Consider the following 26,655-nt stretch of genomic DNA (forward strand, 5'->3'; position numbering starts at 1 on the left):
GGACATGGGAGTGCTGGAAAACTAATGTTAATAAAATTGTTTGATCTGATCTGGCCTTCAAGGACTTGAACATGTCCCGCTCCTCTCTGTGCATGCAAACGAAAGCGCTATGCAAATGTATTCTCTGAAATGGGCAGTGGATTATCAATGTTGATTATCTGTCGGCCTCCTCAGAAATTAAATTAAGGGCAATGTGTACAGGCTGAGAAATAAAGCAATCTTTACAGTCACAAAGCAACTACTGATCAAATTCAATGTCAAGACCAAAAAAAATCTAAATTGGTAATATTCAAACAAATTAGCGTGGACTTCACTAAAGTCTATATCCAGTGGATTTTTAATAAAACATGTAATTTTGATCTGATTATTTATGCTTTTTAATGTGAAGTTCATAACTGAAGTAATAATGGGGCGGCAAGTGCCAAATTTTTGCTAAGTACTTTCATAATTGTTGAATGAACATTTAATCTGACCATAGGTGATAACCTCCATGGAGATATGTATCATTGTGTTGAAATAAAAACACGTATTGTTCAAGTTGTAATTGCCAATTCTGAAAAAAACCATTTCCTGCCGTTATATGAAGGTAGCAAAATCATCAGCTAAAATTAACGTTGAGCTGCATTATCAGATTGAACAGAGGCCTCACGTTATATGAGGCCAAAGTAAATGTCTCGATTCCAATCAGTGTGAGAACAAAAGAACCTGTGTATTTGATCATATGTGACTTGACAATGTGCTGTCGCTGCTTACCTGCATGATCAGTTACTTTGTGACCCTGTGGTATAGGTTATAATATTGTGTAACAAAGTAAACAAAAACAATGTCGCAAAGCAAGCACATGACATTTCTAAATTTTAATCTGGTAACGCTTTGTGGTTGAATAATGATGAAGTAATTTGAACTTCAAACATCATTTGCATTGATGGAGACATTAAATTTGATACAGGAATTGAAACGTAATAAAATATGTAGTTTCTTCAGTAATGCTAGTGCTGCAGGTGGGTGGGCATGGCTCACGAATGCCCCCCCCCCCCATGTTGCTAATCCTAGGGGGGGCCTTACTAAAGCTCAGCCTAGGGCCTCGGGTGGTAGTTAATCTGCCATGGGGCCTCACCTTTCACTAGATTTCCAATTACCATTTACAAAAATGGTTGTAAATGTACAGTGACTTTTTACTTTACTCTGTAATTTCATCAGCCAATTCCTAACGCAAACAAGATGGGGTGGTAATAAATATTTGAGAGGTTAAGAAAGATCTAGGTTTAGGAGGCTTATTTGTTTTTCCAAGAATTAATTTAAAAAATTAAAGTTCATTGTAAATATCTGAATTAAGATCAAGAATGGGAGTTTTCTACATTTGAACTTGTGCTGATTGCAGATATGTTTCCAAAAATTGGTATGGTGGCCCTACTCAGTTTTGGTTTTGGGGCTTTGTAAGATTGTTTGCCAAATACACAACATGAGTTATTTGGGAAAAGAAGCTCAGTTTTAGAAACAACGCATGATGTAACATGAAACCACATCTATGTGGTTGAAGGTGCGACCAAAATATTAAGCTGAATTTTATGACCAAGAGTTCTGCCATCTGTATTTTCCCCTGGTAGGTGTGAGCAGACAGTGTATCTGTGTGGTGAGCCACATTTAGCTCAGTTTACGATTTAATATTTAGTTGCTGTTGTGCTTTAGTGACTTGTAAAGTTCAATATCTTTTACTCTTCTAGCAAGCCTACTAAAACTGAATTTTTGCCATTTAGAAGAAGTTTCTCAGATGTTTCAATTGATCCTGAAAATATTTGGGAGTACATTCCCAATCTGTTTCCAGAGTTAGAATTATCTACATCATGAAAAAAAAACTTGACTACTTACAATAAAGAATCTACATTGGAAAAGATCATGTAAAAAGCTGGCTTTAAAATCTGGCAATCACAAGGCCTTTGTCTAGTACGTTATATTTCAGGATTAAATGAATAAGAGGGTTAACAGTCTTGAAACATGTTCTAATTGGATTTTCCTTGTACTAAAATGAAAATTAGAGACATTAAAGTTAATTTTTTTCACTTTTCAATTTCATATAAATTACATTTCTTAGCTTTCTCCTTGAATAATTACCCATTATAGACAGGTGGAGCAGTGACAGTAATCTGTTCCAGATAACTGCTTTCACTAAAAAAACTTCACAACTTATCAGCCCCTAAGGTGCAGTTCCTTCCATCAACTATTTTATTGATTCTATAAATTAATGATCCAAACCCATCTGAACCCGAGAGACAAAACAGATGGTAAAGACTTTACCATGAGGAACTACTATTAATTAATACAAAAATAAATATTGCATTTTTTCTGACACTGGTTAGCAGTGGCACACATGGTGAAACCAATTAACTCTTTCAGGAGTATTATACACCTCTTCCCATGTCGTATAGTCATAGAATCACACAGCACAAAGCAAGCCAAATTGATCCAACTTGTCCATACTGACCAAATTGGCATTGTGGAATAGTCACGTTTGCTTACATTTGATCTGTATTCTTCTAAGCCCTTCCTATTCATATATCTGTCTAAAAATCTTTTCATCATTGTAATTGTGCCTCTATAGTTTCCTCTGGCAACTCATTCCAGATACAGACTACCCACTGAGTGAAAAAGTTGCTCCTCTGATCTCCCCTCTCACCAGTTCTATAATCATCTACCCTGGTAATAAAAGACTGTTTTTATTTATACCTTTGTGATTTTATAAACCTCTTGGATCTCCCCTCAGCCTCCTAACCTCTAGGGAATAATGACCCAGCCTATCCAATCATTTTCTGTAATTCGAACCCTCCAGTCCTAGCAAATCATTCAGATGTACGTATAGCGCTTGTACCTATGCAGCAGTTGATCCAATTCAATTGTAGTAAAATACATCATTCACATTTTATTGTCATGTGTACCAAGATGCAATAATAAAGTTTGCTTTGCAGTTTGTTTTGTAGTTTAGATGAGTGAGCTGAGTCTTAAATGGCTGTATAGATCTTGAGGAATCTTGATAGATGAGAGACGTGGAGAAGATGCTTTCTTCAGTGGGAAATTCTGGAACCAGGAAACATCGTTTAAAACTCATGAGTTGTCCACGTAAGATATTGGTGAGATGGAATTTCTTTCTCTCAGAGGACCATTAACAACCCTCTTCCTCAAAGATCAGTGAAATAATTTAAATGCAGAGATAGATGGAAAGTTGATCAGCGCAGGGAATCAGATGATCAGATGGGAATGCAGAGTCGAGGTTTAAATTAGTTCATCCATGATCTTACTAATTTTTTTTGAGCAGAAATGAATGGACCGCACCTACTCCTAATTTGCATCTTCATATACTAAAATGATTCCTCTAACCAGAGGGATTTATTGAAAACTTTAAATGGCTTAGAAGAATATAAAATAATAACTAAATTCTTCACGGGTGCTCATTATGATCTCTGGATATTTTGTGATTTGAGTTGATGAGGAGTCATCAAGTCAGATGTGTGTGCTCATGTGTTTCTGAAATCTTCCACATAGATCTTCTTGCTGCAGCATTTCTGTTGTCATTGTGGCTGTAGCCAGGCTGATGGAAGCAAGAGATCAGTTTAAGTGGTCGCCAGTCCAACATTCATTGGTGATGTGGACATCGTTGTACTCTTTTAAATTTTCCAGCAAGAGCCAAAGCCTAGATTGAGGCAATGCCATGAGGTTTTGTGTTTTTCTCAGGATGAAGGTATGCCAGATGCTACATCTAGTATGCCTCTGGGATTCTTCATGGAATGAGAGTTGATTGATAGAGTGACTGACGGGTATGCAGGGTCAGAAGGTTAGAAACCACAGTAGTGTGCATTGCTGCTGCTCATCATGATGGTCCACTGCCCGAATGGATGCTTCTTCCAGCTGACTGGTCTGCCTGAGTCCCTCCTTTGCCATGATTGTGGTGTCCACAACATCATGAAGGCTACTCTCAGTGGAAGGAGAGAAAACAATAGTGAATAAATGCTATCTGTTTCTTGTTTCATCGTTGCACCCTGGCTTTGGTTATTGAAGTAAATTTGACAATTATCTGCATATTATTTCTTTCTCATCAGTGTGACTATTCAATTACTTTCATAAAAGTATTTTAAAATTAATAAAAACAAAATAATATATGGCCTTCTAATGGGGCAAAATAATTTTCTGATTGGTCTGTACTGTTTTCGACAGGAGATGAAATTCTAGAAGTAAATGGGGAATCTCTGCAGGGACTAACCCATCAGCAAGCCATACGGACATTTAAGGTAAAGTATAATGTTGAATACAAAACTCTTAACTCATTCTCATGTAAAAAGGTGATTGGCATTTCACTTGTGCACAAGCTCATTTGATTAGTCTAACAGAAAAAAAATTAACAGAGTGATTTTATTTTCCAAGCAGACAGTCTGGAAATTTGCAAAATAAAATTAAATATTTATATCTTACAACTTCAAATTCCTAGACTATTACTCTTATGGTTTCATTAGGATGTCTGCTTTTCATCCACAAGAGAAAATATACTTATGTCCAAGCATACATGGTGTAAATCGATACAATAATGATGTTTTAATAGCAAATCTTTACCAATTCTAACTGTTCATTTGGGAACTCTATAAACTAGATGTCTTAACCTGACAACATTTACCCTTAATATGATAACTGCTTAGTAGCTCATTCATCTGTCAATGCTGTGATGCATTTTGTTCCTAACAGCAACTGAGAAAAGGAGTTGTGACCCTAACTGTTCGTACCAGGTTGCGCAGCCCTAGCCTTACTCCATGCCCCACTCCCACACTGATGAGCCGGTCCAGCTCTCCTAATTCCAACACCAGTGGAGGAACTCCAATACCAGGCTCTGAAGAGGGGGATTATTCACGCAAGGGGCCAGGACCAAAGGATCGAATCATAATGGAGGTGACACTGAAGAAAGGTAATGCTGCTGGATAGGGGATAAACAGAGTAACTAAAATGTTATAAGCTGCATAAATTTTAAGGATCAGTAAAAGAAAGAAGGAAGGGACAAAGGAAATAAATACAGAGGCCAAGGCCGCCACGACGCCACTAGTCTTGTCCAAGCATGTACATCTGGAAAGTAGAAAAATCATATTGTTTAACGCTTTGCATCAAGGTCAAAATATTGGCTTCACTCTGCAGAAGAATGTGTGGGATGGATTAAAACTGATGTTAACAGAAAGCAAACTGAAGGGTTCTTCAAAGGATTACCTCTACAAATGCATCGCGTAACTTTAAGTTTCAGTTACCAGACAAGAAAACTGGGAATTCAAACTCCTGCACTGGCACCCATAACCCCTCCATCCCCAGTTTATCACTCATTGCCATGAAAGGGCAGAGGGTCACAATAGGCACAGGTACAACATTCTTGAAAGTTGCTGCTTTGATTGAAGCTGCGTGCAGGGTCGAATGAATTAGATGGACTCTGTCTCACATCAAACAAAGGCAATGCAGGTTTCCATGAAACAGGCCAAGATCTTGAGGTATTGCTAATACAATGGAATAAGTGATCATGTACAAATTCCCATTGCTACATATATGGAAAAAATTTCTGTAGCTCTATTTACATGATAGATAACAAGGGATTTTTAAGAATTTAAGCACGTGGTTGTAATACATATTGGGAGGACCATTAGGCACCTCAGCGCTTTGTTCTTAAAATTCATAATATTTATACTGTATATATTATTCTGCAACTCATTTACAATTATTTAATAATCTAGAACTGCTCATTAAAATTAATATTATGTATGATATCTTGTAACTAACATGTGTAACAATGAATGTACTGTAAGTTCCCTGCTATCTGTGTATTGTTTCATTTCAGAGCCTGGAGTTGGGTTAGGGATTGGGGCCTGTTGCCTGACATTAGAGAACAGCACGCCAGGAATCTACATCCACAGCCTCGCCCCGGGATCAGTTGCCAAACTGGATAGCAGATTGAGGTCAGTCTTAAACTGTGAAAACATGTTTCCATGAGTTATAAAATATCAATTGCTTTGCTTAAAAGTGTTCCTTTCTACAAATGCCCTGGAAACCTTGGTGAAGGAGTAGTTAATCAAGTGAAATATCAGTACATTTCAGAAACTCACTGTGAATGCTTTAGTTCCTATCTTTTTCCACTTTCAAAGTGATGACTCATACATTTCCACAACGACTAATGATGGCCGATATGCTAAAACAACTTCCCCATTTGGAACAGGAACTTCTCCCAAGTCAGATATTAGTCATAGAGATGTCCAGCATTGCACAGCCCCTTCAGCTCAACTCATCCATGCTGACCAAGTTGACATTTTGGACTAGTCTTGTTTGTCTATAGAGTTATAGAATTATGGTGAAAAAAAATTGTGTCTCTTTTGCCACAAAGAACATATGAAATAACATGGTTTGGAAATTGATTGAGGGGTTCACAAGGAGTCTCCACTTTGCTTCAGCTACAACCTAATTCAGTTCATCCATGACTCTCTTGTCCGAAGCCAAGTCATCAGTTTCTCTCCATTTTTATCCCATTGTGCAAAGGAAGATAGCTGCCTTGGTGATTCCCCGGCTGCATTAAAACTATCCCCTTCATGGTTAGCATAGTGATTGGCAGAATGCTATTACAGTGACCTGGTTTGAGTCTGGCACTGTCTGTGAGGAGTTTGTATGTTCTCCCCATGTCTGGGTAGGTTTTCCCCAGGTGCTCCAGTTTCCTCCCACCCTTTAAAATGTACTGGGTTGTTGGTTAATTTGGGAAGCACAGGTTTAAATAACCAGAATCAGCTTCTACTGTGCTGTAAATAAAATTATAAAAATAATTTTAAAAATTCACGAGTCAACTAGGCTCACTGAAGATAATGTTATTCATGACTCCCAACAGCATTCAATGTATGTAGCCACAAAGGACATGTGGTGGATTGTTTGCTCACCCCAAATAATGTTAATAAACTTACTGAAGCACAAGTGTCAACTCAGACACCAGGCATGACACCTATTAAAAATATTGGTTGTTCCATCCAGACAAGAGAACGGGGATGCCCTCGTAATTCTCATGCTATAGAACCAGCCTAGATCTTAAACCTTTGGACTGATGAACTTGTACAAATCAGTAAGCTCAATGATACTAGGAAAACTATTTTCCCAAGGAATATGCATGTCAGAGCCTCTAACATTACACAATATGACCAATTCTTGCAACAACCCCATCTATGAAATTGCAGGTTCGGTAACAGATTTCTCCAATTTCCTGAAACATCTAAATCTTCATATTTTTTCCATAAAAGCTGTGTTAAGAGGAGGTGAGTTTTATGGAAAACTGCCAGAAGCTCTGCACAGAATTGCAAATATTTCCCAACAAATGTGTCACTAAGTTTGGGATTTGCACGTTTGTGCATGCAGAGGTGAAAATCCCAATCTTGTTGGCAGCTGTTTGCTGGAATTTACCAGAGTACATTCTGATACTGAATTTGTATCAGTGAAGCGTGTATTGCTGAAAACAAAATCTTGATTTGTCATGCAATGTAACTTGTGGAAGGAGTATAGATACCAAGAAAAGCTAATGATTTTATGGGACTGGCAAAATGCTCCTCACGGCTCAGTGTGTTCCTGCCTCCTGCTCTTGGCCTTTGTAGCCAGCAGCATGGAAATACACTGAAGGTCATTTTATGGCTTATTCATCTCAGTACTAACTCTATGCTAGGTCACCAGCATCCTGAGTCAAATACACTTCGTATCTGGCTCTTCAATCTAAATTAGTGTAAGTTGTGCAGCCCTATCATTTGCATGCAATTTCTGGTCAGATAAAAAACATAAATGGGCTTTTATTTATTAATTTCTATTAGCATATTGATTAACTTAGTTAAATATGTTTAAAATCATTTTAATGTTTTTAAATAAAAGCAGTTAAACAAGTGGTCAAAGACAATCAGCGTAGTCTGTGGGCAGACCCTTGGGCTCTGCATCTGAGGCCCAACTGCATTCATTTTGTGGGACTGGGGCAGCCATTCTGGCAGCCAGCAGCTTCATTCAATCTGCAGGGGGTGCGAGAGATTAGTGTACCTACTGGGATTGTGCAGTGGGTTGAGAGCATAGGGGTTGTGATCCTTAGTTGGGTGAAACACAATCATTGATCTTCAACTAATTTTTAGGATAACGCTTCCTTTCTTATAATAAAATGAAGTATTATGTTTCAGCCAGATAATTTCCATTAAAGTGCAAACTGGATCTAAGCCTGTGTAGAGGGGAGAGCTTTGTGCCAAAATTGTACAGGATAACATTTCTGAAGTGAACTGCACACTGTTGTCATTTTAGTGGCTATATACTCGAGAAAGAATGGACTCTTTTACATTCTTATGAAGGGAACAGCTACATACTTCATAGTGGAACACTATCACTTTGTTGAGGTTTCTGGAGCTTGAAAATAGCAATATTAATTAATTCCCTTTACCTTTCATTGCAGCCGGGGTGATCAGATTTTAGAGGTGGACTCAGTGAGTTTGCGACATGCAGCTCTGAGTGAAGCCTATGCGATTCTAAGTGAGTGTGGACCAGGACCTATCAGTTTTATTATTAGCCGTCATCCAAACCCAAAGGTAAGGAGTATAACATGTAAAGATAGTTCTAGTTAAATAAGCCCTAGTTATTGAATTGAAATTAGCCGAGGTAATTGGGTAGGCAAGTATTTACTTTGTCTGATACACCACCAAAGGATATTGACCCCCACTGTTTTTCCTCATAGGAATTGAGAAGAGAAAAGGCTGAGGCCCATATAGTTTACCCACTATCCTAGTTACATATCAATGATTGATAAATGTTGTTGAAATTAGCCTCTATCAAAATATTGCAGACCCAAAGGTGAATAAGGAGATCTCCAGCAATGGAGACCAAAGGAGCAAGGTGTCCAGTGTGATCTGCTCCTCTCCAGCAAGCTCCATGTGATGTACCTCTCTGCAAATTATATGTCCTGCGTCACAAATTGTAATGTTCTGAAAAAATCTAATTTGCATTTCAATTAACAAATACTGACAATAAAGGTTTCTCCATGAGACCACTTCTCATTTGTGGGAAGGTGGAATAAATGTAATATTATTTTATTGATATTACAGTCTGAATGAGACATTGTGGCTAGAGTTTTCTGTGGAAAATCACAACTGGTCTATTGAGCAGGTGAGAAAAATGAGACAGTTTTGTCATACAAGGGCAATTGGGGCAGGTTCTCTGCTCACAATAAGTTATGGTCCAAGCAAACATTTAACTGTGGGCTTCCATAAGGTATTTCAGAAAGGAAAGGAAGGGGAGTCCTGAAGAAGGACATTCAAAGTTAAGTGAAAAATCTTACCCCTTCTGTGAAATACTCAAAATCTAAGCTAAAAATGCTGAAAATACTCAGTCGGTCAGTGAAGATGGATGAAGAATTAATGCTCCAGGTCAATGAACTTTCTTCCGTCCTAATTAAAGGAATTTAGTTTTCATTTGTACCAAATTTCTTCAAATTTTCTTTACCTTGGCAGAAAGTCACAGCAGGTAGTTCCTGACAAGTTCAAATACTGTGAAGCTTCATTTTTAGCCAGTTAAGAGGTGTCCAAATCATGAACGATATAGATAAGGTGAATGGTCACTCTTTTTTCAGGGTAGTGGAGTCTAGAACTGGTGGTTAAAGGTTTAAGGTGAGAAGGGAAAAAAGATTTAAAAGGGAACTGAGAAGCAGAGTTGGTAGGTATGTGGAACAATTGGAACATTTGGACAGCTACCTGGATAGGAATATAGGAAAATAGGTTGAGCTCAGATAGGTAACTTGATCAACATGGATGAGTTGAGCGAAAGAGCCTCCAACATCCAAACCCCAGACTGAAGAGTAAGTTAGTATTGGGCATTGTAATATCTAGGCAACTTACCAATGGAATATTTTACCCGCCCTCTAGCCCAATTTTTGTCAGGTGAGGTTACTATAGTCTTCTTTGACTCAGTGAAGAAACACGCACTCAGTAGCACTGTGCCCGGCTTTACTGGTTCCTAGCTTGCTTTTTGTGAATTTTCTTATTATTTCCATGTTAAATAGATCAGATGAAGCAAATTGTAAAAGAAAAATTCTCCAGTGCTTTTGTGCCAAGAATTACAATAAATTAATTTAAAGCACAAAAGTTTTCTAAGAACTCTTTTAAATACTTCTCAATATCGGCATTGTATAATTACCATGATCTCTTCTTTATTTTTCCATCCACTGTACAAGATTGAAATTTTCCAGTTTGGATAAACTGTCTGTAGATATTTTACATTCTAGCATTGAACATTTCCATTTAGATTGCACATTAACCTACATTAAAGTCCAACTGGAATTGTGTTAAGTGCTGTAACTAGGCATGGTTCTGCAGTGCTCTCATAACTATGGGAAGTTGTCATTACTGGAGCTAGTTTAATGTACACGCACCTTTTGCAATTATTTGAAGCAGTCAAAAATTAACCAGAGTTTAATACCAAGACACTTTGTGCCTAATTTTAGTCATTGTGAGCAGGAAGACTCCCAATGAAACATTTGTGACAATTCTCAGAGTGAAATGCAAAACCATAAGAGTGAAATGTGAGCAGTCTTTTTTTGGCTTCTGATCATTAGCTATGGAGACATTGCTGACAACTGAGAAAGGATTTTCCCTAAGCCTTGATTTCATATTTGTCAATCTAGTTAAACTGATAAAAAGAATCAGAAACCAATGGTGCAAATAGTAACTATTAAAAAATTCCTACTTTTAAATGTTATTATTTCTTATGGAACTGCTTCACTTTTGATCTGGAAGAAATTTGATTGAGAAATGACATTCACAATGCACCATAAGAACAGGATGATATTAGACCTTGAGAAAGTATACTTTAAAGACATATTTGCTTGTATTCTCTTTGGGATAGGATAATGTGTTGGGATCTTGCTGAGACATTTAAAATAGTTAAAGGATTCATTATCGAAAATCAGAATAAGCTAGAATAAGGAGACATAACTTAAACGTAGAGTTAGAATAAAGTGCAACTGAGTTCATGGTTGGATCAGTCATAATATTATTGAATGATGGAGCAGGTTCAACAGGCCAGATGACCTACTTCTGCTCCTATTCTTCTGTCTCTTGTAATTTACATTTCTATTCTTAATGATCACTTCTTTCTTTGGCTTGGCTTCGCGGACGAAGATTTATGGAGGGGGTAAATGTCCACGTCAGCTGCAGGCTCGTTTGTGGCTGACAAGTCCGATGCGGGACAGGCAGACACGGTTGCAGTGGTTGCAGGGGAAAATTGGTTGGTTGGGTGTTGGGTTTTTCCTCCTTTGCCTTTTGTCAGTGAGGTGGGCTCTGCGGTCTTCTTCAAAGGAGGTTGCTGCCCGCCAAACTGTGAGGCGCCAAGATGCACGGTTTGAGGCGATATCAGCCCACAATCTATCCACAATAATGAAAGAACAGAAATTGACAGTTTTTTTCTACAAGGAGTAGAAATTTGTACCTCAAATCCAAAAGCACATGGAAGCTCAGAAATTAGAACTTTCAAGACAGTGGAATTAAGAATTTGTTCAGGCATGTCCTGACTGAATAATGGAAAATATCTGAGAGGTTGCAGAGCCTAATGTTTTACTTCTATTCATTGCCCAGCAATGAATACAGTTAACGTGTTAAACACAAAAGTCTGCAGGTGCCGTAATTGAAGTAAAAATACAATGAAGGTGAAACTCAGCAGGTCAAACAGGTTACTTTATACAGCAAAGATATAGAATCATAACCGATGTGCTAAGTTCTCCTTATAAAAATTACTTCATTAATTCTTGCTAAAATGCCATGTGGCACACATTACATTAGACTATGATGTAAAACACACCTGGTATATACTTTTACAAATTATATCATCATTGCAATGTTTTTTTTGAGAAGCACTGCAAGTTTCAAAGACTCATCAAATAGAATCTGGAGAGGATGAAGCTTTTTATCAGAGTAAATAAATTTGTGTTGCAATATATGATAATCAGTTTTATTTTGGCTCTATACCTGTCTATAAAATGCTTATCTCAAGGTCATGAGTATTACATAAATGCAATTCACTTTTCTTTACCTTGTAAAGTGAGAAAGTACATCAAAGTCATGCCATTGAACCGTACTGAACAATGTTGGACATGAACCAATACTCAATGATTGATTCTGATTAAATGATCTGGCCTCATATTATAAATGTCATCAGTATCAGCACAGATATAATGGGAACGTTCAGCAGAGTTTCCACTGACCACCATGCAGTGAGACCATTGTGGTAAGATTTATGTTGAGAACATGGAGATGTGCATCACAGGATGCCTCCACATCTGTACTGACCATGATGCCAATCTAAACTAATCCCGTCTGCCTGAACCTGGGGTGTGTACCTCTTCAGCCTCTGTTCTGTGTCTAAATGCCTCTTAAATGCTCTCTTTCCATCACCTTCCATGGCATCATGGATGCCACACTCTGTGTGGGAAAAAAAAATTCTTGCACATCTCCTTTCAAATTTCCCCCTCTCACTTTAAACCTTTAAACCCAGTTTTCCACACTGGGAAAAAGATTCTGACTATCTATCTCATAATTTTAAACATTTCTTTTAGGTCACCCTTCAGTTTCTGATGCTCCAGAGAAAGCAGGACCAAATTTGTCCAACCTATCCTTAAACCTCCCGCTCTCCAATTCAGACAACATCCTGCACCCTCGCCATACCCTCCTCTTCCTTCCTGTAATGTGGCAATCAGAACTGCAAACAATACTTTAAATATCAACTTACCAAGCTTTGGATGGCATGGTTAGCATAGGGGCAGCACAGTTGGCACAGAGCTATTACGGTGCCAGTGACCCTGGTTCGAATCCGGTGCTGTCTGTAAGGAGTATATATGATCCCCCCCCGTATCTGCATGGGGTTCCTCCAGGTTCTTCAGTTTTTTCTCACTCTTCAAAACATGCTGGAGTCGTAGATTAATGAGGATATTTTGGTGGCATGGGCTCATGGGCCGAAAGACCCTGTTACCATGAAGTTAAAATTAAAATATATAGTTGCAACTTGACTTCCTAACCTTTATACTCAGTGCATGTTGAAGCATGGCATACACGTTCAGAACCACCCTATCTATTTTTGTTGCCACTTACAGGGAGCTATGGACTTGCATTCCAAGATCACTCTGTATAACAATGCTATTAATTGTCCTACCATTTACTGTACTGACATTTTATTTCCCAAATTGCAATGCCTTACACTTGTCCAAATTAAACTCCATCTGCTATTTCTCTGGACATATTTCCAACGTATCTGTATCGTGCTATATTCTTTGACAATCTACCTCAGATTCAACAATTTCACCAAATTTTGTGTTCTCTGCAAACTTACTAATCTTGTTATCCAAAGTTCCCAAAGCTTGCTTTAATTATCTTTCATCCTCATACTAGTCCTGAACTTTAACCAACTGGCCTTTAAACAATTCCCAAAACAACCCAATCTACTCTCCCCAACTCCTGCCTAATATTATTATAATTAGCTTTCCTCAATTCAGCACTATCTCATTCACGATTATCTTAAAACTTACAGAATTACGATAGCTATTACCAAAGTGCTCCCCCACAGAAACTTTGATCAACTGGCATCACACACTAAATTCATGGATGGGATCATGCAAACCTATGGAATTTAACTTTCATAGATAGTTAGCATCTTCAGGAGTAAGAGTATGGAAGAAAAATAAAGATGTTGAAAAGAAGCAATTAAGTTATCATTACGAGATTGAATGAGCTGCCTCCATGCTAGGTAATAAATTCTGCAATGGAAATTCTGCAAAGTTAATAGCCATCCTATATATGCTAAAGCAACACAGTCTTATTAGAAAATAATTCTGAAATTATCCTCCTCTAGAGATGAGCCATAGTCATTGGGCACCTGAGTAACATTGTTTTTGTACAGAATGTTTTGCAGCATGGATCAAGTAATCATACCAGAGGAAAGTAAATAATTTTATTGATGGATTGATCCTTTAAGGCTTTAAAACGGTGGGGGGGGGGGGGGGGGGGGCAACCTTTTACCATGCGTAGATCAGATGGTGCGTCAGTAGTTGAGCGGCAGGCCGCACTGATGAAATTTTAAAAATTTTAAAATGCACACAAAGTAATTGGTGATAAGGATGTCTCACTAGAGCTAGCCTTGGTGGCCACCATGTTGTATCTGACATTGTATAGTTGAGAGCGAATGGTACGGTAGGGCGAGGAAGGATGTATGGAGAGTAAAAGAAACAGGTGTGTTTTTTTGTATGATGGAGGGGTGGTGGCGGCACTGACAGGGTGAGGGTGGGGGGTAATGATTGGACATTGCCCAAACAGATGGTAAGTAAACTTGTACTTGTATTGGTGGGCCAGATGCACCTGATACTTTTGCATTCTGTGGTGGGCCCGGTAAATTTGGATCGCAGGGCGGATATGGCCCACAGGCCGCAGGTCACCCACCCCTGCTTTAATAGTTGGTTAAATGGCCTTTCACCCGCAATTGAAAAAGGAAAGCTGCCGCCTTTTCACTTCCTGAGAATGAAGCAGTAGATGTTGAGTTATTTTTGACAGCATTGATAGGAACTTCTAAGTGCACTTGGTCTTGTGTAATTTCTGGCAGTCTTTACTGAGCAGAATCCCAAATGCCTGGCTGAGAGGAAATAGCTAAAGCGAGACAGTAATGTATTTAAAATCTGATTATTAAACATACCTCTCATGATAAATGGGAAACATTCTCCCAGTCTAGAAAAACTGGCATCATAATGACAGAATCCAAGGAGGCCAAGTGTGCTGTTCCACATTTTAAAATATTATTAACCCCCAACCCCCAAACAAAGTGTGAGGGAAAATAAGCATGTAACTGTTTGTATCACAAAGCATAATGGACGGCTCAAGCACTGTATAATTAGTCATGAATTTCTCACACTTCATTAAGCAGGTGCATAAAATAGTATAATGTTCAGTTTTCATGCTTTACATAAAGACTGTTTGTGAAGCTCCATGACTGCAAGTTTACAGCTGGGTCTGGACAAAGTTCCTAGTGTAGGTTTGATTGACCGTAGTGTCCAGACTGGATATCAAAATATGGATGTTTATAGAGTATTAAGGGAATTGATCGCATGTAAAATTCTATTGATGTGAGTAAGTGAGAGTGAGAAAACATTAACCTACAGCTTCGGTTATGCTACCACAAGGTTTGCTGTGGGGCTTCTCAGAGTCATGGGTTAGCTGAACTCAGTCAGTTGATAGCAGATACCATTTAGTATTTTTCTTACTTAAGGCCTGGTATTTTCTTAACATCCATATAACATTTCCAGTGCACCTTTCCCACATTTGGACTTTTTGGGAGTAAACCATTGCAGCAGACCTTTTTTCTCCTGTGAGGGGAAATTCTTTTTAATGCTCCACGGAATTAGAAGGCGAGAATTGCAATTTACACCTGCAGCAGGACTACAAAACCTACCATTGTTTCACCTTACACATGCTAGCTCTACCATCCAGGTAGGTAGGTTAACATGGAAACACCACCACCTTCCAGTTTCCATGAGGTCACGTACCTTTCTGCCTTAGAAATGGATTGTCAATCTTTCCTTGTTACTGGGCCAAAATTCAGAAAACCCCTACCTGATTAAATTATGAGCATAGCCCCACTACAAGGACTACAATGGTTTGAGACATGCCCACACTGTTCCTCAGCAGTGGTAATTGGGAATGAACAATAGTGCCAACATTGCTCACACAAAGTGAATGCATAAATGAAATTATATTGAGCTATTTTGAATGAAAGTAAAAGTCCAAAAATCCAGGTGCCAGAAATCTGGACCACCTGAGAATCCAGATTTTTCAAAAACTCTCAAAATTTTAAAGTTTAGCAGGTTTATATGTGGATGAATGTATGTATATGCAGATGTGGAAATGAATGAATTTTATTCGTACTTCATATTTTATATGAAAAATGTTTAGTTAATAAACTATCAAAATTGACCTGTTCATCTCTTCTAATAAATTTGAATTTTAAAAGTACTGCCCAAGAATCCAGAATATCCAAAAATCTGGACCAACCCCCTCCCCAAGCAGTCCAGATTTTAGAACTTCTACTGTATAAAGTTTATTTTGCAGAAATATCACTGAATAATTTTGATATGCCATTTTATAAATGTGGTTTGTTTCCCCATAGTTTGCACCATTGGTGCAACATTATTTTCATATTAATTTAACAAAACAATTTCTAGATGTTTTTGGAACATTTAGAAGCCTCAGTATCTTGGATCTGTTTATGTTGTAGCAATTCAATCTCTGATCTTTTCAGTTGTTACTTTTTTTTTCTATTATTTTTAAACCTACACTTAACTATCCAGCCGTTCGTGTATTTTCAGCCTTCTATTTCTTTGCCAGGAATGCATTCCTCAACTCTGGGCTGACTGGTCTGGTCCTTTTGGATTCCATCCCTATTTGGATGCTGCTGTATTAATAACCTTAATCTTGATGTGTTCTGCTTGCGTCGTAGTAAAGCAACCTTCATTATTCCCTCAGCAGGTCCATTGAATTTGTGTCCAAAAACATCTGTCAGCAGTGCCAATCCTCACCTCTTCTGGACACAGGATCAATCTTAAGGTTATCTCATAACACCTCCATTTTCTAAGGGTGTGCCATTGCTAACATTTCCTTCATAAATCTAGATTCACTTGCCCTGTACTCTTGCCTCTAAATGTGCTTATTAGTTGATGCAGCAAGGTTACACCCTATCAACAAGGATATGGATGTTGCATTTCTCCATCATGTTTGAATATAGTAGTCCACCTCAACATCTCCTTTGTCATAGTGGTCTCCTTATCTTGTAACAATATCCCTTATTTCCAGACTCTCCCACTAAGGGAGCATACACAGACATCAACGTTGTTAAGCTTCCTCAGATCCTTTATACTTCTGTGAGGTTACCTCTGATTCTTCTAAAGTCCAGAGAGTTTAGCCAATTGTGCTCACCCTTTTCAGAAACCTAATAGCCTATATAAGCCTGAGATTGTCTGATCTCAGAAGCTAAGCAGGCTCTGGCCTGGTCAGTACTTGGAAGGGAGACTATTTAGGAACACCAGGTGCTGTAAGTTTCTGCAAGGGGTGGTAGATAAAGTGGCGACTCTCTGTCTGCCTTAGGGTATGTTACCTTCTAAATGCAGTATTGCATGACAAGAATGGAACCTTTACCTTTTTCCCCATAAGATAACCCTTTTTATATCAGGAATCAATGCAGTAAACAACTGAAATACTGCTTCTAAGGAGTAGAAGGAGGAGACCAGAACTGGGTGCAGGTATGGTCTCATCAAAGCCTTGTCAAAGTTGCTCTGCATTACATCCACTAGCAATGGAGACCTGCACGGGATTTACTAATTGCATCTACCTATTAACTTTTTATGCTTCTTGTATTAAAAACACGTGAGAACTTTCTGAATATAATTTAATATAATCTCACACTATTTAATAGTACTTTTTGACTGTTAAATACTTATGTTCATTGGGTATATCTAAAATGGAGGATGATGGGTTCTTGATTACTAAGAATGTCAAAGTATACAGGGAGAAGGAAAAGTACACCAGTCATTATTCAAATGGAAAAAGTCTCGATGGGCTGAATGGCCTAATTGTGCTCTTATATCTTATGGCCTTATGGTCCAAATTGCTATAAAATTGCTCCATGAATGAATGATCCAATTGCAGAAGGTATTGAATTTCAGTAATCTTCGTCACTTTGATATGAAATCATTAGGTGTATGTATTTTTGTGAATAGAGTTTACGTATATTGTCCTATAAATTTGAATTCTTACATTAAATAAACTACTGGAACCCAACTGTACATGAAGTTCCAGGTGGAAATTAACTTTTCAAAATCTGTACCAAGATATGCAGTGAACGCTTTGTATGCAGTGGTTATACCCCAGTCCATAGGAGTGTGTTAATTCTATAGGGAATTCTTGCGTATCTGGTCAGTAATTTATTTTATATTGCAGTACTGAAATGGACAATTTGCAAAATTGTTCAAGTTTATTACCATCTGACTGTACACGTACAACTTGACAAAACAGTGTTTCTCTGGACCTTGTTTATTCACTCTGTTGTTCAATACAGGTTTCAGAACAGGAAATGGATGAAGTTATTTCCCGTTCAACTCATCGGGACAGCATAAGCAAAGATGGCCAATCCTCACACACCCCAGGTACCAGCAAGTCCTTCCAGCATTTCCATTTCCTTCTTTTCTCAAATTGATGCCCTTTGATGAAATATTTAAATGTTTAGGGAAACTGAGAAAGATATATTTTTCTTTTCTGACTTCCAGATGAGATCCTCACTCCAACTGGTGCTGGGTAAAATTGCTGAAAATTACATGAAAAAATATGATAGTCTTGTTTTCTTGGTCTGAGGTGAAAAGTCATTCTGGAAGGGGGCTAAAGTTGAATACCTGTTTGGTGTGCTGTGGAGTGCCTTTTGGGAGAACAATGTGGTTTACCTAGTGTCATTGATGTGGACAAAAATAAATGTATAAAGTGATTTTTCTGGAGTCAGGAAGAGCAAGAATGATGCTCCAGACCTCAGCTCCTGTCTTGTGAGTTGTTGTCTTGCCCTATATCCAAAGGCATTCCATTTGCATCATTAGTTGACAGCTAACATCCTCTAGTAATTAGCTTTTGTACAGTTAAAATAAATACCATGTTGGCCTTTACTGTGAGAAGTTGTGAATATAGAAGTAGGGAGCTCAGTTGTATAAGGTCTCAATGAGGACACACCTTGAGTATTCAGTATTCAGTACAATTTTGATATTCTTGCCATTGGGGGAGTGTGGCAAAAGTTCACAGACTGATTCCTGGGATGGCAGGACTGCTATATGAAGAAAGTTTGGATAGACTAAAGATTTTATTTCATTGGAATTTAGAAGAATGAGAGAGGATCACATTGAAACACATAAAATTCTGACATGACTACAGAGATTAAATGCAGGAAAAAAAGTTCCCACTGTTGGATTCCAGAAGATGGGATCTCAGTCTGGGTAGGGTGGAGGGAGGGGGGGTGCATTTAGTACTGAGGTGAGAAGAAACTTCATCACTCTGAGAGTTGTGAACTTGCGGAACTCCCTACCACAGAAGGTGTTGAGACCAGTTCACTATATGTTCAAAAAAGAGTTGGATGTGACTAAAGGGGTCAAGGGGAAAGGAGAGAAGGCATGAAGAAGGTCCTGAATTTGTATGATCAGCCATGATCATATTGATTGGCAGTGCAGGATCAAAGGGCCAAATGACCTTCTTCTTTCTATAATTCTATGATTCTAGTGTCAGTCAGTGATAAAATACTTTTATATTTATTATTTTATCTTTATTTGCTTCAGCAACTTTGAGGAAATGTATTGAGTATCAGTTATTACTGTATTTTGTGTAGGCTGCAAAGAGCCTGTAGTAAAGAAGAAAGTACAGAAAATACATGTTTTTGTGGTCCCAAGTCATTTTCTGAGGCATTGAATGACAATAGAGGCGCGTTACGTCCCTGGTGGATTACTTTGTTGTGATTGCATTGCTGGATACAATTAAACACGTCAACCATTTAAGATAATTATATGTCGGAATGCAAATTGTTCATAATACTGGCTTTAAATGTAAATGTATCTCGTGTTTCTGCATAGCTTCTAATATAACATGTGACAATATCACTACAGTTCACTCTGACCAATTATTATTTAATAAATGTGAGTTTTCATATCTAAGCAAGTTGCAAATAAATGTTCTCTTCCCAATTTACTGCATTGTAGATAAACTCAGTCCTGAATTAAGGCCAATAGGAGTTGTCACTTTTGAGTATTTACTGAACACAGTTTTATAAAGTTGACATTTAGAGAAATTTTTTTGATTTGCAACTGTCACTTTAACTGGAAATTTGTAATGTTTGTTATTCCTTTGATCCCAAGCTATTCCTTCTATCCAAAAAAATTTCAAATGGATTTTTGGCTTCGACTCTCTTTATCGTATAAACCATTCTTAAGACCCAATTTCAATGAGTTTGAGTATAATTACAACAATGGCATACACTCTACCTTAGTGATGCTCAGTGGAAGAAACTCTGGTTCACTCCAATGAGAGTTTCTGTGTTAGACTCACACTTACAAACTTTGGCAGTAGGTAAAGTCCAAGGGCAACAAAATATTGCCATTTAGTACAAGTAGGTAGGTGGGTGAAGAGGTAGGGATGTTGACAGTAAATAAGACTGGCTGGGACCAGGTAAGGAAAGCAAGCTAGAAAGTAGGTAAGTGCTCAAAGGAGCAAGGGGCTGCCGTAGAATTACTTAAGGCTCAGGAGGGCTGGTGCAAACTCTGAAGAACGCTGGGGGGATTCGTGCTGTGGAGGGGAGGGGGTGTTTGTGGTGCATAGAGGATAACAGGTGAATGTTGGGGATCACATTATTTGGGTTCCAGGCTGGTAGCAGTCTGAAAGCAGGGTGATTATGATGTTGCTGCTTCCTTGAGGCAATGCCTCACATTGATGTCTGCAATGAATAGGAGGTCAGAGCCTATGATAGACCTGGCTAGGTTTTCTACCTTCTGCATTCCTGGGCACCTGTATTGCAAACTCGGCTGTGATGCAACTAAACAGTATACTTTCCACCGTGCACCTGTAGAAGTTTGATAGAGTATCCGATGACATGCCAAATTTGCTCAGATTATTTAGAGTAGAGGCACCACTGTGCCTTCTTTCTAGCTGCCTCAATATGCTCGATCTAGGAAAAGCTTTCTGATATATCAACTCCCACAAACTTTGTTCTGACTCCTCTTTTGCCTCGATTTGGACAGGTACCTGGTCCCTCGACCACTCCTTCCTAAATTAACAATAAGCTCCTTAGTCTTGGTGACTTGGAGAGCACGTTTGTTGTTCTGGCACCATCCATCCATATTCATGATCTCCAGCTGTATTCTGATTCATCAATTCCAGTTATTCAGACAATAACTGTGTTATCATCAACAAATTTGTAGATTGAGTTGGTGCTGATCTTGGCTGCCCAGTCATGGGCATACAAGGAATAGAGTAGGGGGTTGAACAAGAAACTCTTCAGATGCTGGGGTCAAATATAAATACACAAAATGCTCTGCTGAGTTTTTCCAGCATTTTTGTGTATTGAACAGAGTGGGGGAACTAAGCTCGCAGCCTTGGGGTGACTCTGTGCTAATGGTCAACATGGAGGAGGTGATGTTACACTTATTGCAGTCTACCAATCAGGAAGTCGAGGATCCAATTGCAGAGGGATGGACAGAATACCAGGATCTTTAGCTTGTACAAGATATTTATGGAGGATACATCTGTGGAGTTCATTGAAATGTCCTTTTCCTACAGGATTGTTATCAAAGAGTCCATCACCAAGTGTAAAATCCAAGCAGGCTGATGGATCATCTCTCAGTTGGACAATGAAGCGCTTTCTGGAACCAGCAAGCCGTGTAAGCAGGATCATTTTTTACAGTTTGATGGGGATAAAATGAGGTGATCATTATATTAATGTGCTTTCCTTCTGTTAGACTGCATTTTTACAAAATCTCTTCACTTTAAAGCCCCATTTATGATTATTCTGCAAAAGTCACTTATCTTCTTGCTGAGTTGTGGATAATCTGTTCTGAGAAACAGACTACAAGCTGAAATTCTAACCCTGTTTCTCTTTCTATGGATGCTGCCTCCAGCATTGTTTTTGATGTTGTTTGCATATATTTATTGTATCAACCTTATTCACAGTTTCTATCAGTGGTGTGTGAAGAAGAAATAATATTACAGCAGCCCAATTCAGAATCAAATCTATAAATCGCCTCAAATAATTCAGTAGCTGAGGAAATCTTAACAATCAAGGCATTTTTATATTAAAATGTAAAAACTCTTTTTTTCCCGGAGATTATAGTCAAAAAGCAGTCATTTATTTTTGCACTGTGCCCAATTATTTTACTATTGATAGGCAAAATAAAAATATTCATCTCATGATTAAAATTGCACATGGCAGTTTTCTGCACCTTGTCATTTGCCTTTATTTGTATGCCCTTTTTGAATTTGAGGATTTTAGTTTTTTGTCTCTCATTTTTCTTGGAGACTATTAGTATTGTTCTAGTAATCTCCCATTGTCCTGTAAGTGTATACTCTGGTTGAGGTTGATGTTTGTCCCCATTCACTTGCAGCGACAAACTTAGTAGAGCAACGAGTACAAGATGTACTCTGGTTATGAAAACACTGGACAACAAATTTTTTCAAAGAGTTTGCTTCCTGAAAAATAAATGTGGATTATGATCGACAACTTCAAGAGGAACAGAAAAATAATTTCAGATTTGCTCCATCATGTAGGAAGTTGGAGAAACATTAAATTAACTTTTATTGTATTCAGCATGTTTAATTGCATAATGATGCTTAACACGTTGTGTTAGTTCAACTGATCTAAAAATGCTTGGCTGCTGATATTCATTTGTACTCAGCATCTGATGCCTCTTGTGTCAGCAATTTTTAAATTTAAATTTAATTTTTACATTTTTTAAAAATTTAGACAGGCCCTTTCGGCCATGACCCCGTGTTGCCCATTTGCACCCAATTGACTTGCGACCCCTAACTATGTTTTGAAAGGTGGGAGGAAACCCTGGAGAAAACCCATGCAGACACGGGGAGAAAGTACAACTCCTTAAAGACAGTGCAGGATTCAATTCCTGGTTCCAATCGCTGGTGCTGTAATAGCATTGCGCTAACCACTACACTAACCATGCCATCTGGGAGTCAGCCAGCATTGATGGTTTTCAGTTGCCCTGTTACCACTTTTCCATGATTACCATGTCCTGGTAAAACCTTTAACCATGTTTATGACTGACCGCACCAAGATCAGCAGGGAAGAAATCCAAGTGCAAATGTGGAAAATGAATTTTCAGTGACATGTTGCCCTTCATGAGTTTTGTATGCCTGAAGTAGACTTAAAATATGACAGGAAATCACAAAAATTTGTTATCTCTAATAAATTTTAAGGGAATTTTCATGATCAGCGGCCCAAAATCAATAAAATACACCCAAACATGTTCAAGAAGCAAGATCTTTGTTGTCCAGTGAAATTAGTCCCACTTAAGTACACTGAGACTTCCATTCTTCTCATGACTCTTTTTAAGTATTTAAAAAACATTGGTCTTAAAACAAATGCACATAGCTTATTGGTGTTTGGATCTAAGCTATTAAAACAAGGAAGTATTATAGGTTTCTATCTTGTCTGTATTGAATTAGCTAACTGTTAGTTACTGTATTGAACACAGTAACTGGAGGGTTGAAATATAATCTGCAGAGACATTATTCTTCATGGCTAGCAACATTTGCCCACTGAAAAATGCCACCACCTATTAATCAGCCTCAGAAGAAATTGTCCTTTTGACAACATGTGTCAGTGGGTAACCAGAACAAGTTAATAAACAAGTTGAGTACAAGGGAAATTGAGACTCAAATCATTGGAACAAATATAGAGCATTATGATATATTTTTCAGACCTTTTGCTTTGGTTTTAATAAAATTTACATTAAATCAACCACTAAAAATAATGCTGGATAAGACTTTTCTCTATTTTTCCAGGCAGTAACATTTTTCGCTTTGAACACTACTATTTGATGGCTATTCAAAAAGAATTGTATCAAGGACCCTGTTTAATACCTGCCATTGTGATTTATATATTGCTATAAACATTGCAAGTTTTATTGAATATATATATATATATATATATATAAATATCTTAGCATTAAAAATAGGCACTCTAATTCATAAATGTTTAATGGTAAGATTTTAGTAAATTATTTTTTTCAAATGGCTGCACCTAAAACCCCCATTTTTAGTCCTGTGATACGTTAGTCAGGTTACATTAGTTTTTAAATATTAAAATGAGAAAAGGAACAGAGCAGTTAACTGGTAGTTTAAAACATTCTTCTTCTACCTCTCATTTTGAAGATAAAACTGACCTTAATCCAACGAACCACAGACAATTCAAACTGGACTTCAGCCCAAATTCTTACAATTTTTCCTTATGTGACCTGCACCATCACCATAAAAACCCCATACTTGCTCTTGTTCTGTTTGTTTACTAAATATCGATCAAAAACAATGGGCGCACATATTTATAATTCCAAGTCATCCTGCCCTAAACAAGTTCTGAGATTGAACTGAATTGAAGTGCTTTATAAGAATGAACGCCTGACCCAATCCAAAAGTGACATGCAGACCAGTCCTGTCAGACTTGGGTAGCAAGGCTCTGCCTGAAAACTCCATTTACATATGATTAAACAGGATGAAAGCCTTTTCTCTGCTGCTGGAAAAAAGACCGTGAAATGGCACATGTAAGTGGCTAGGAAACCATAGCATACACTTTTCCCTATCTAATAGAAATGAATAGCCTGATATATGAAATGATTTGGTTCTCACAAACAAGTTGGAGGACCACAGCGATTAAAGTTAAAGCCCATTGCTAAAAAGGAGAATCAAGACCTTGTGTTCAAGCGGGGATTTGTGTTGTACCTGATTCAGGCATGCTGGGACAATGCGCCCAATGTGTTCCATTCAAAAACATTGCTTTTGTGCTTATAAAGTAATATTAGTCTCTGCTTGTAGACACAGCTACCATTGCCTAAAATAGAATTGTGCCATGTATCAAGTGGAAGATAATTATATACAAATTATATGATTATATGCATGAAATCAATCCTAGTCACTTTGGACATGAGGTTCCTGGACTTAATTGACATGTGAACATCCAATTCCCTCAATCTGACTGGCAATCACAGTAACAAACCTTCAAGGGAATCATTGCTGTGGCAGTTTCCCATGCCTCAGGATATTCTGACAATGAATAGTGAAATTGGGAGATGAGAGCTGCCAGGTGAGGATTATAATTGACTTTTATACACGTCCTTGAGGACCTGGAGAAAAAAAGAGTGCAATTCCCACCCTACACCTCAAAGAAATCTTCAACTTCCCTTATGGTTTAACTGAACACTATGCCCCACACCAACTACCCCACCCTCCCCCAACATCCAATCTCCATTCTCTTTCTTCCTTCAGACTGTTAGAGGCCGTTTTCAAAGATTCCCACCTTAAGATTTACCTGACCAGTGGCCACATATGGAAGTTTTTAAATTAGAGCTACAACATGGTAACAGGCTTTTCCAGTCACAAGCTTGCTCTGCCAAAATACACTAAATATGACCAATTCACCTATTATCCCCATACACCTTTGGAACATGGGAGGAAATTGGAGCACCTAGAGGAAATCTGGATGGTCACACTGAAAATGTACAAACTTATTGCAGGCAGCCCTGGATTTGAATTTGAGTTGCTGGCATTGTAAGAGGATTACGCTAACTGTGCCATCCAAATTAGGGGAAAAAAAAAATCACATCTTGGCATTTTATAGAATTTAAGCTTTTCCCATTTGTTCAGCCCCATTCAGCTAAACTGCGCACTGCCATGAATTATCAAGTCCAATGAATTCAGGGCTTGTCCCTGAATTAATTGAGGAAGTTCACATGTGATGAACTTGTGCAATCCCAAAACAACAGAGAGCAAGATGCCCGCAGCAGATGTTCAGGCCTAGGTACAGAGGTGTCATAATTACCAGGTTTGTTGTCCCGACAATTATTAATGTTCTGAAGACACCAAAATTCCTAACGAATTGAAGGTAAACAATGGTGGGTGAGGGGAGCTTTTGATCTCTTTGCTCCTTTTTATTATGTCAGTAATCCCTTCAAGCTTGCTTATCAGTCAATAAATTTGCATTTAATTCAAATATTACCTTGAAAAGGTTGGTACAATTCTGTAGAAAATTGTCCAAAGATCATAAACCAAAGGTACATCAAATAGTGCCAACAAATAATATCAGTGTTTTAGGTGATTAACACAATAGTTCAACACTCATAAACCATACAGGTAGTTCTTTATGGATTACAGATGAAGAGTTTTATTTGGCTACATTAAACATAAATGGATTGTTTTGTTGGTTTTCTGCTCTGACAACACCCAATTCCCAGGCTCAGGATAGGTCTGTCTCCCTACGTATATTCCAGAAATTTCCTGGGAATGCCAATAGGTGTAACAGGGCTCATGTCTGCAACAGTTAAGTTTGAAAACTCTCGACCTTCCCATCACACAATAACAAAAATGTAGTTAAGGGTAGCAAAGTTAGTGTACTAGTTAGCACAGTGCTATTACGGCACCAGCAACCCGGATTTGAATCCAGCACTGAATAAAAGGAGTTTGTACATTCTCCCTGTGTCTGCATTGGTTTCCTCAGGGCACTGCGGTTTCCTTCCACGTTTTAAAATGTAAGGGGGTTGTAGATTAATTGGGGTATTTTGACAACACAGATTTGTGCGCTGGAAGGGCCTGTTACCCTTCTACTGTATATGTCTAAATTTTAAAATGAACCAGGATGTAGAGAGACAAGTATAGAAGTCGTGGAGCTGAATTTGCTCTGCCCCCTCTCTTGAAATTCCTTGATCTGGTCTGCGGATTTTGGTTTCTGACTTTATCATAGTTTCACTGCATTTGACTCAGTGAACCAATTTACCCTTCAACAAAATCCACCTCAGCACTTGAGTTTTCAGTCTACCAACTTTTGTTG

At 38.1% G+C, this 26,655-nt stretch overlaps 1 protein-coding gene across 2 annotated transcripts in view; it reads left to right on the plus strand.

The window, feature by feature from the left end:
- The window catches only part of pdzd2 (PDZ domain containing 2), a 284,865-nt gene that overhangs the window by 200,569 nt on the left and 57,641 nt on the right, over positions 1 to 26,655 (plus strand). For both annotated transcript variants that reach the window (XM_069924184.1, XM_069924185.1), the window contains exons 10-15: positions 4,207 to 4,280; positions 4,729 to 4,945; positions 5,855 to 5,972; positions 8,465 to 8,597; positions 18,145 to 18,232; positions 21,387 to 21,487. In XM_069924184.1, the coding sequence (XP_069780285.1) occupies positions 4,207 to 4,280; positions 4,729 to 4,945; positions 5,855 to 5,972; positions 8,465 to 8,597; positions 18,145 to 18,232; positions 21,387 to 21,487 (731 nt within the window). The remainder of the gene's footprint in view (positions 1 to 4,206; positions 4,281 to 4,728; positions 4,946 to 5,854; positions 5,973 to 8,464; positions 8,598 to 18,144; positions 18,233 to 21,386; positions 21,488 to 26,655) is intronic.

The sequence above is a fragment of the Narcine bancroftii genome, chromosome 3 (assembly GCF_036971445.1).
Source record: "Narcine bancroftii isolate sNarBan1 chromosome 3, sNarBan1.hap1, whole genome shotgun sequence".
Classification (NCBI taxonomy): domain Eukaryota; kingdom Metazoa; phylum Chordata; class Chondrichthyes; order Torpediniformes; family Narcinidae; genus Narcine; species Narcine bancroftii.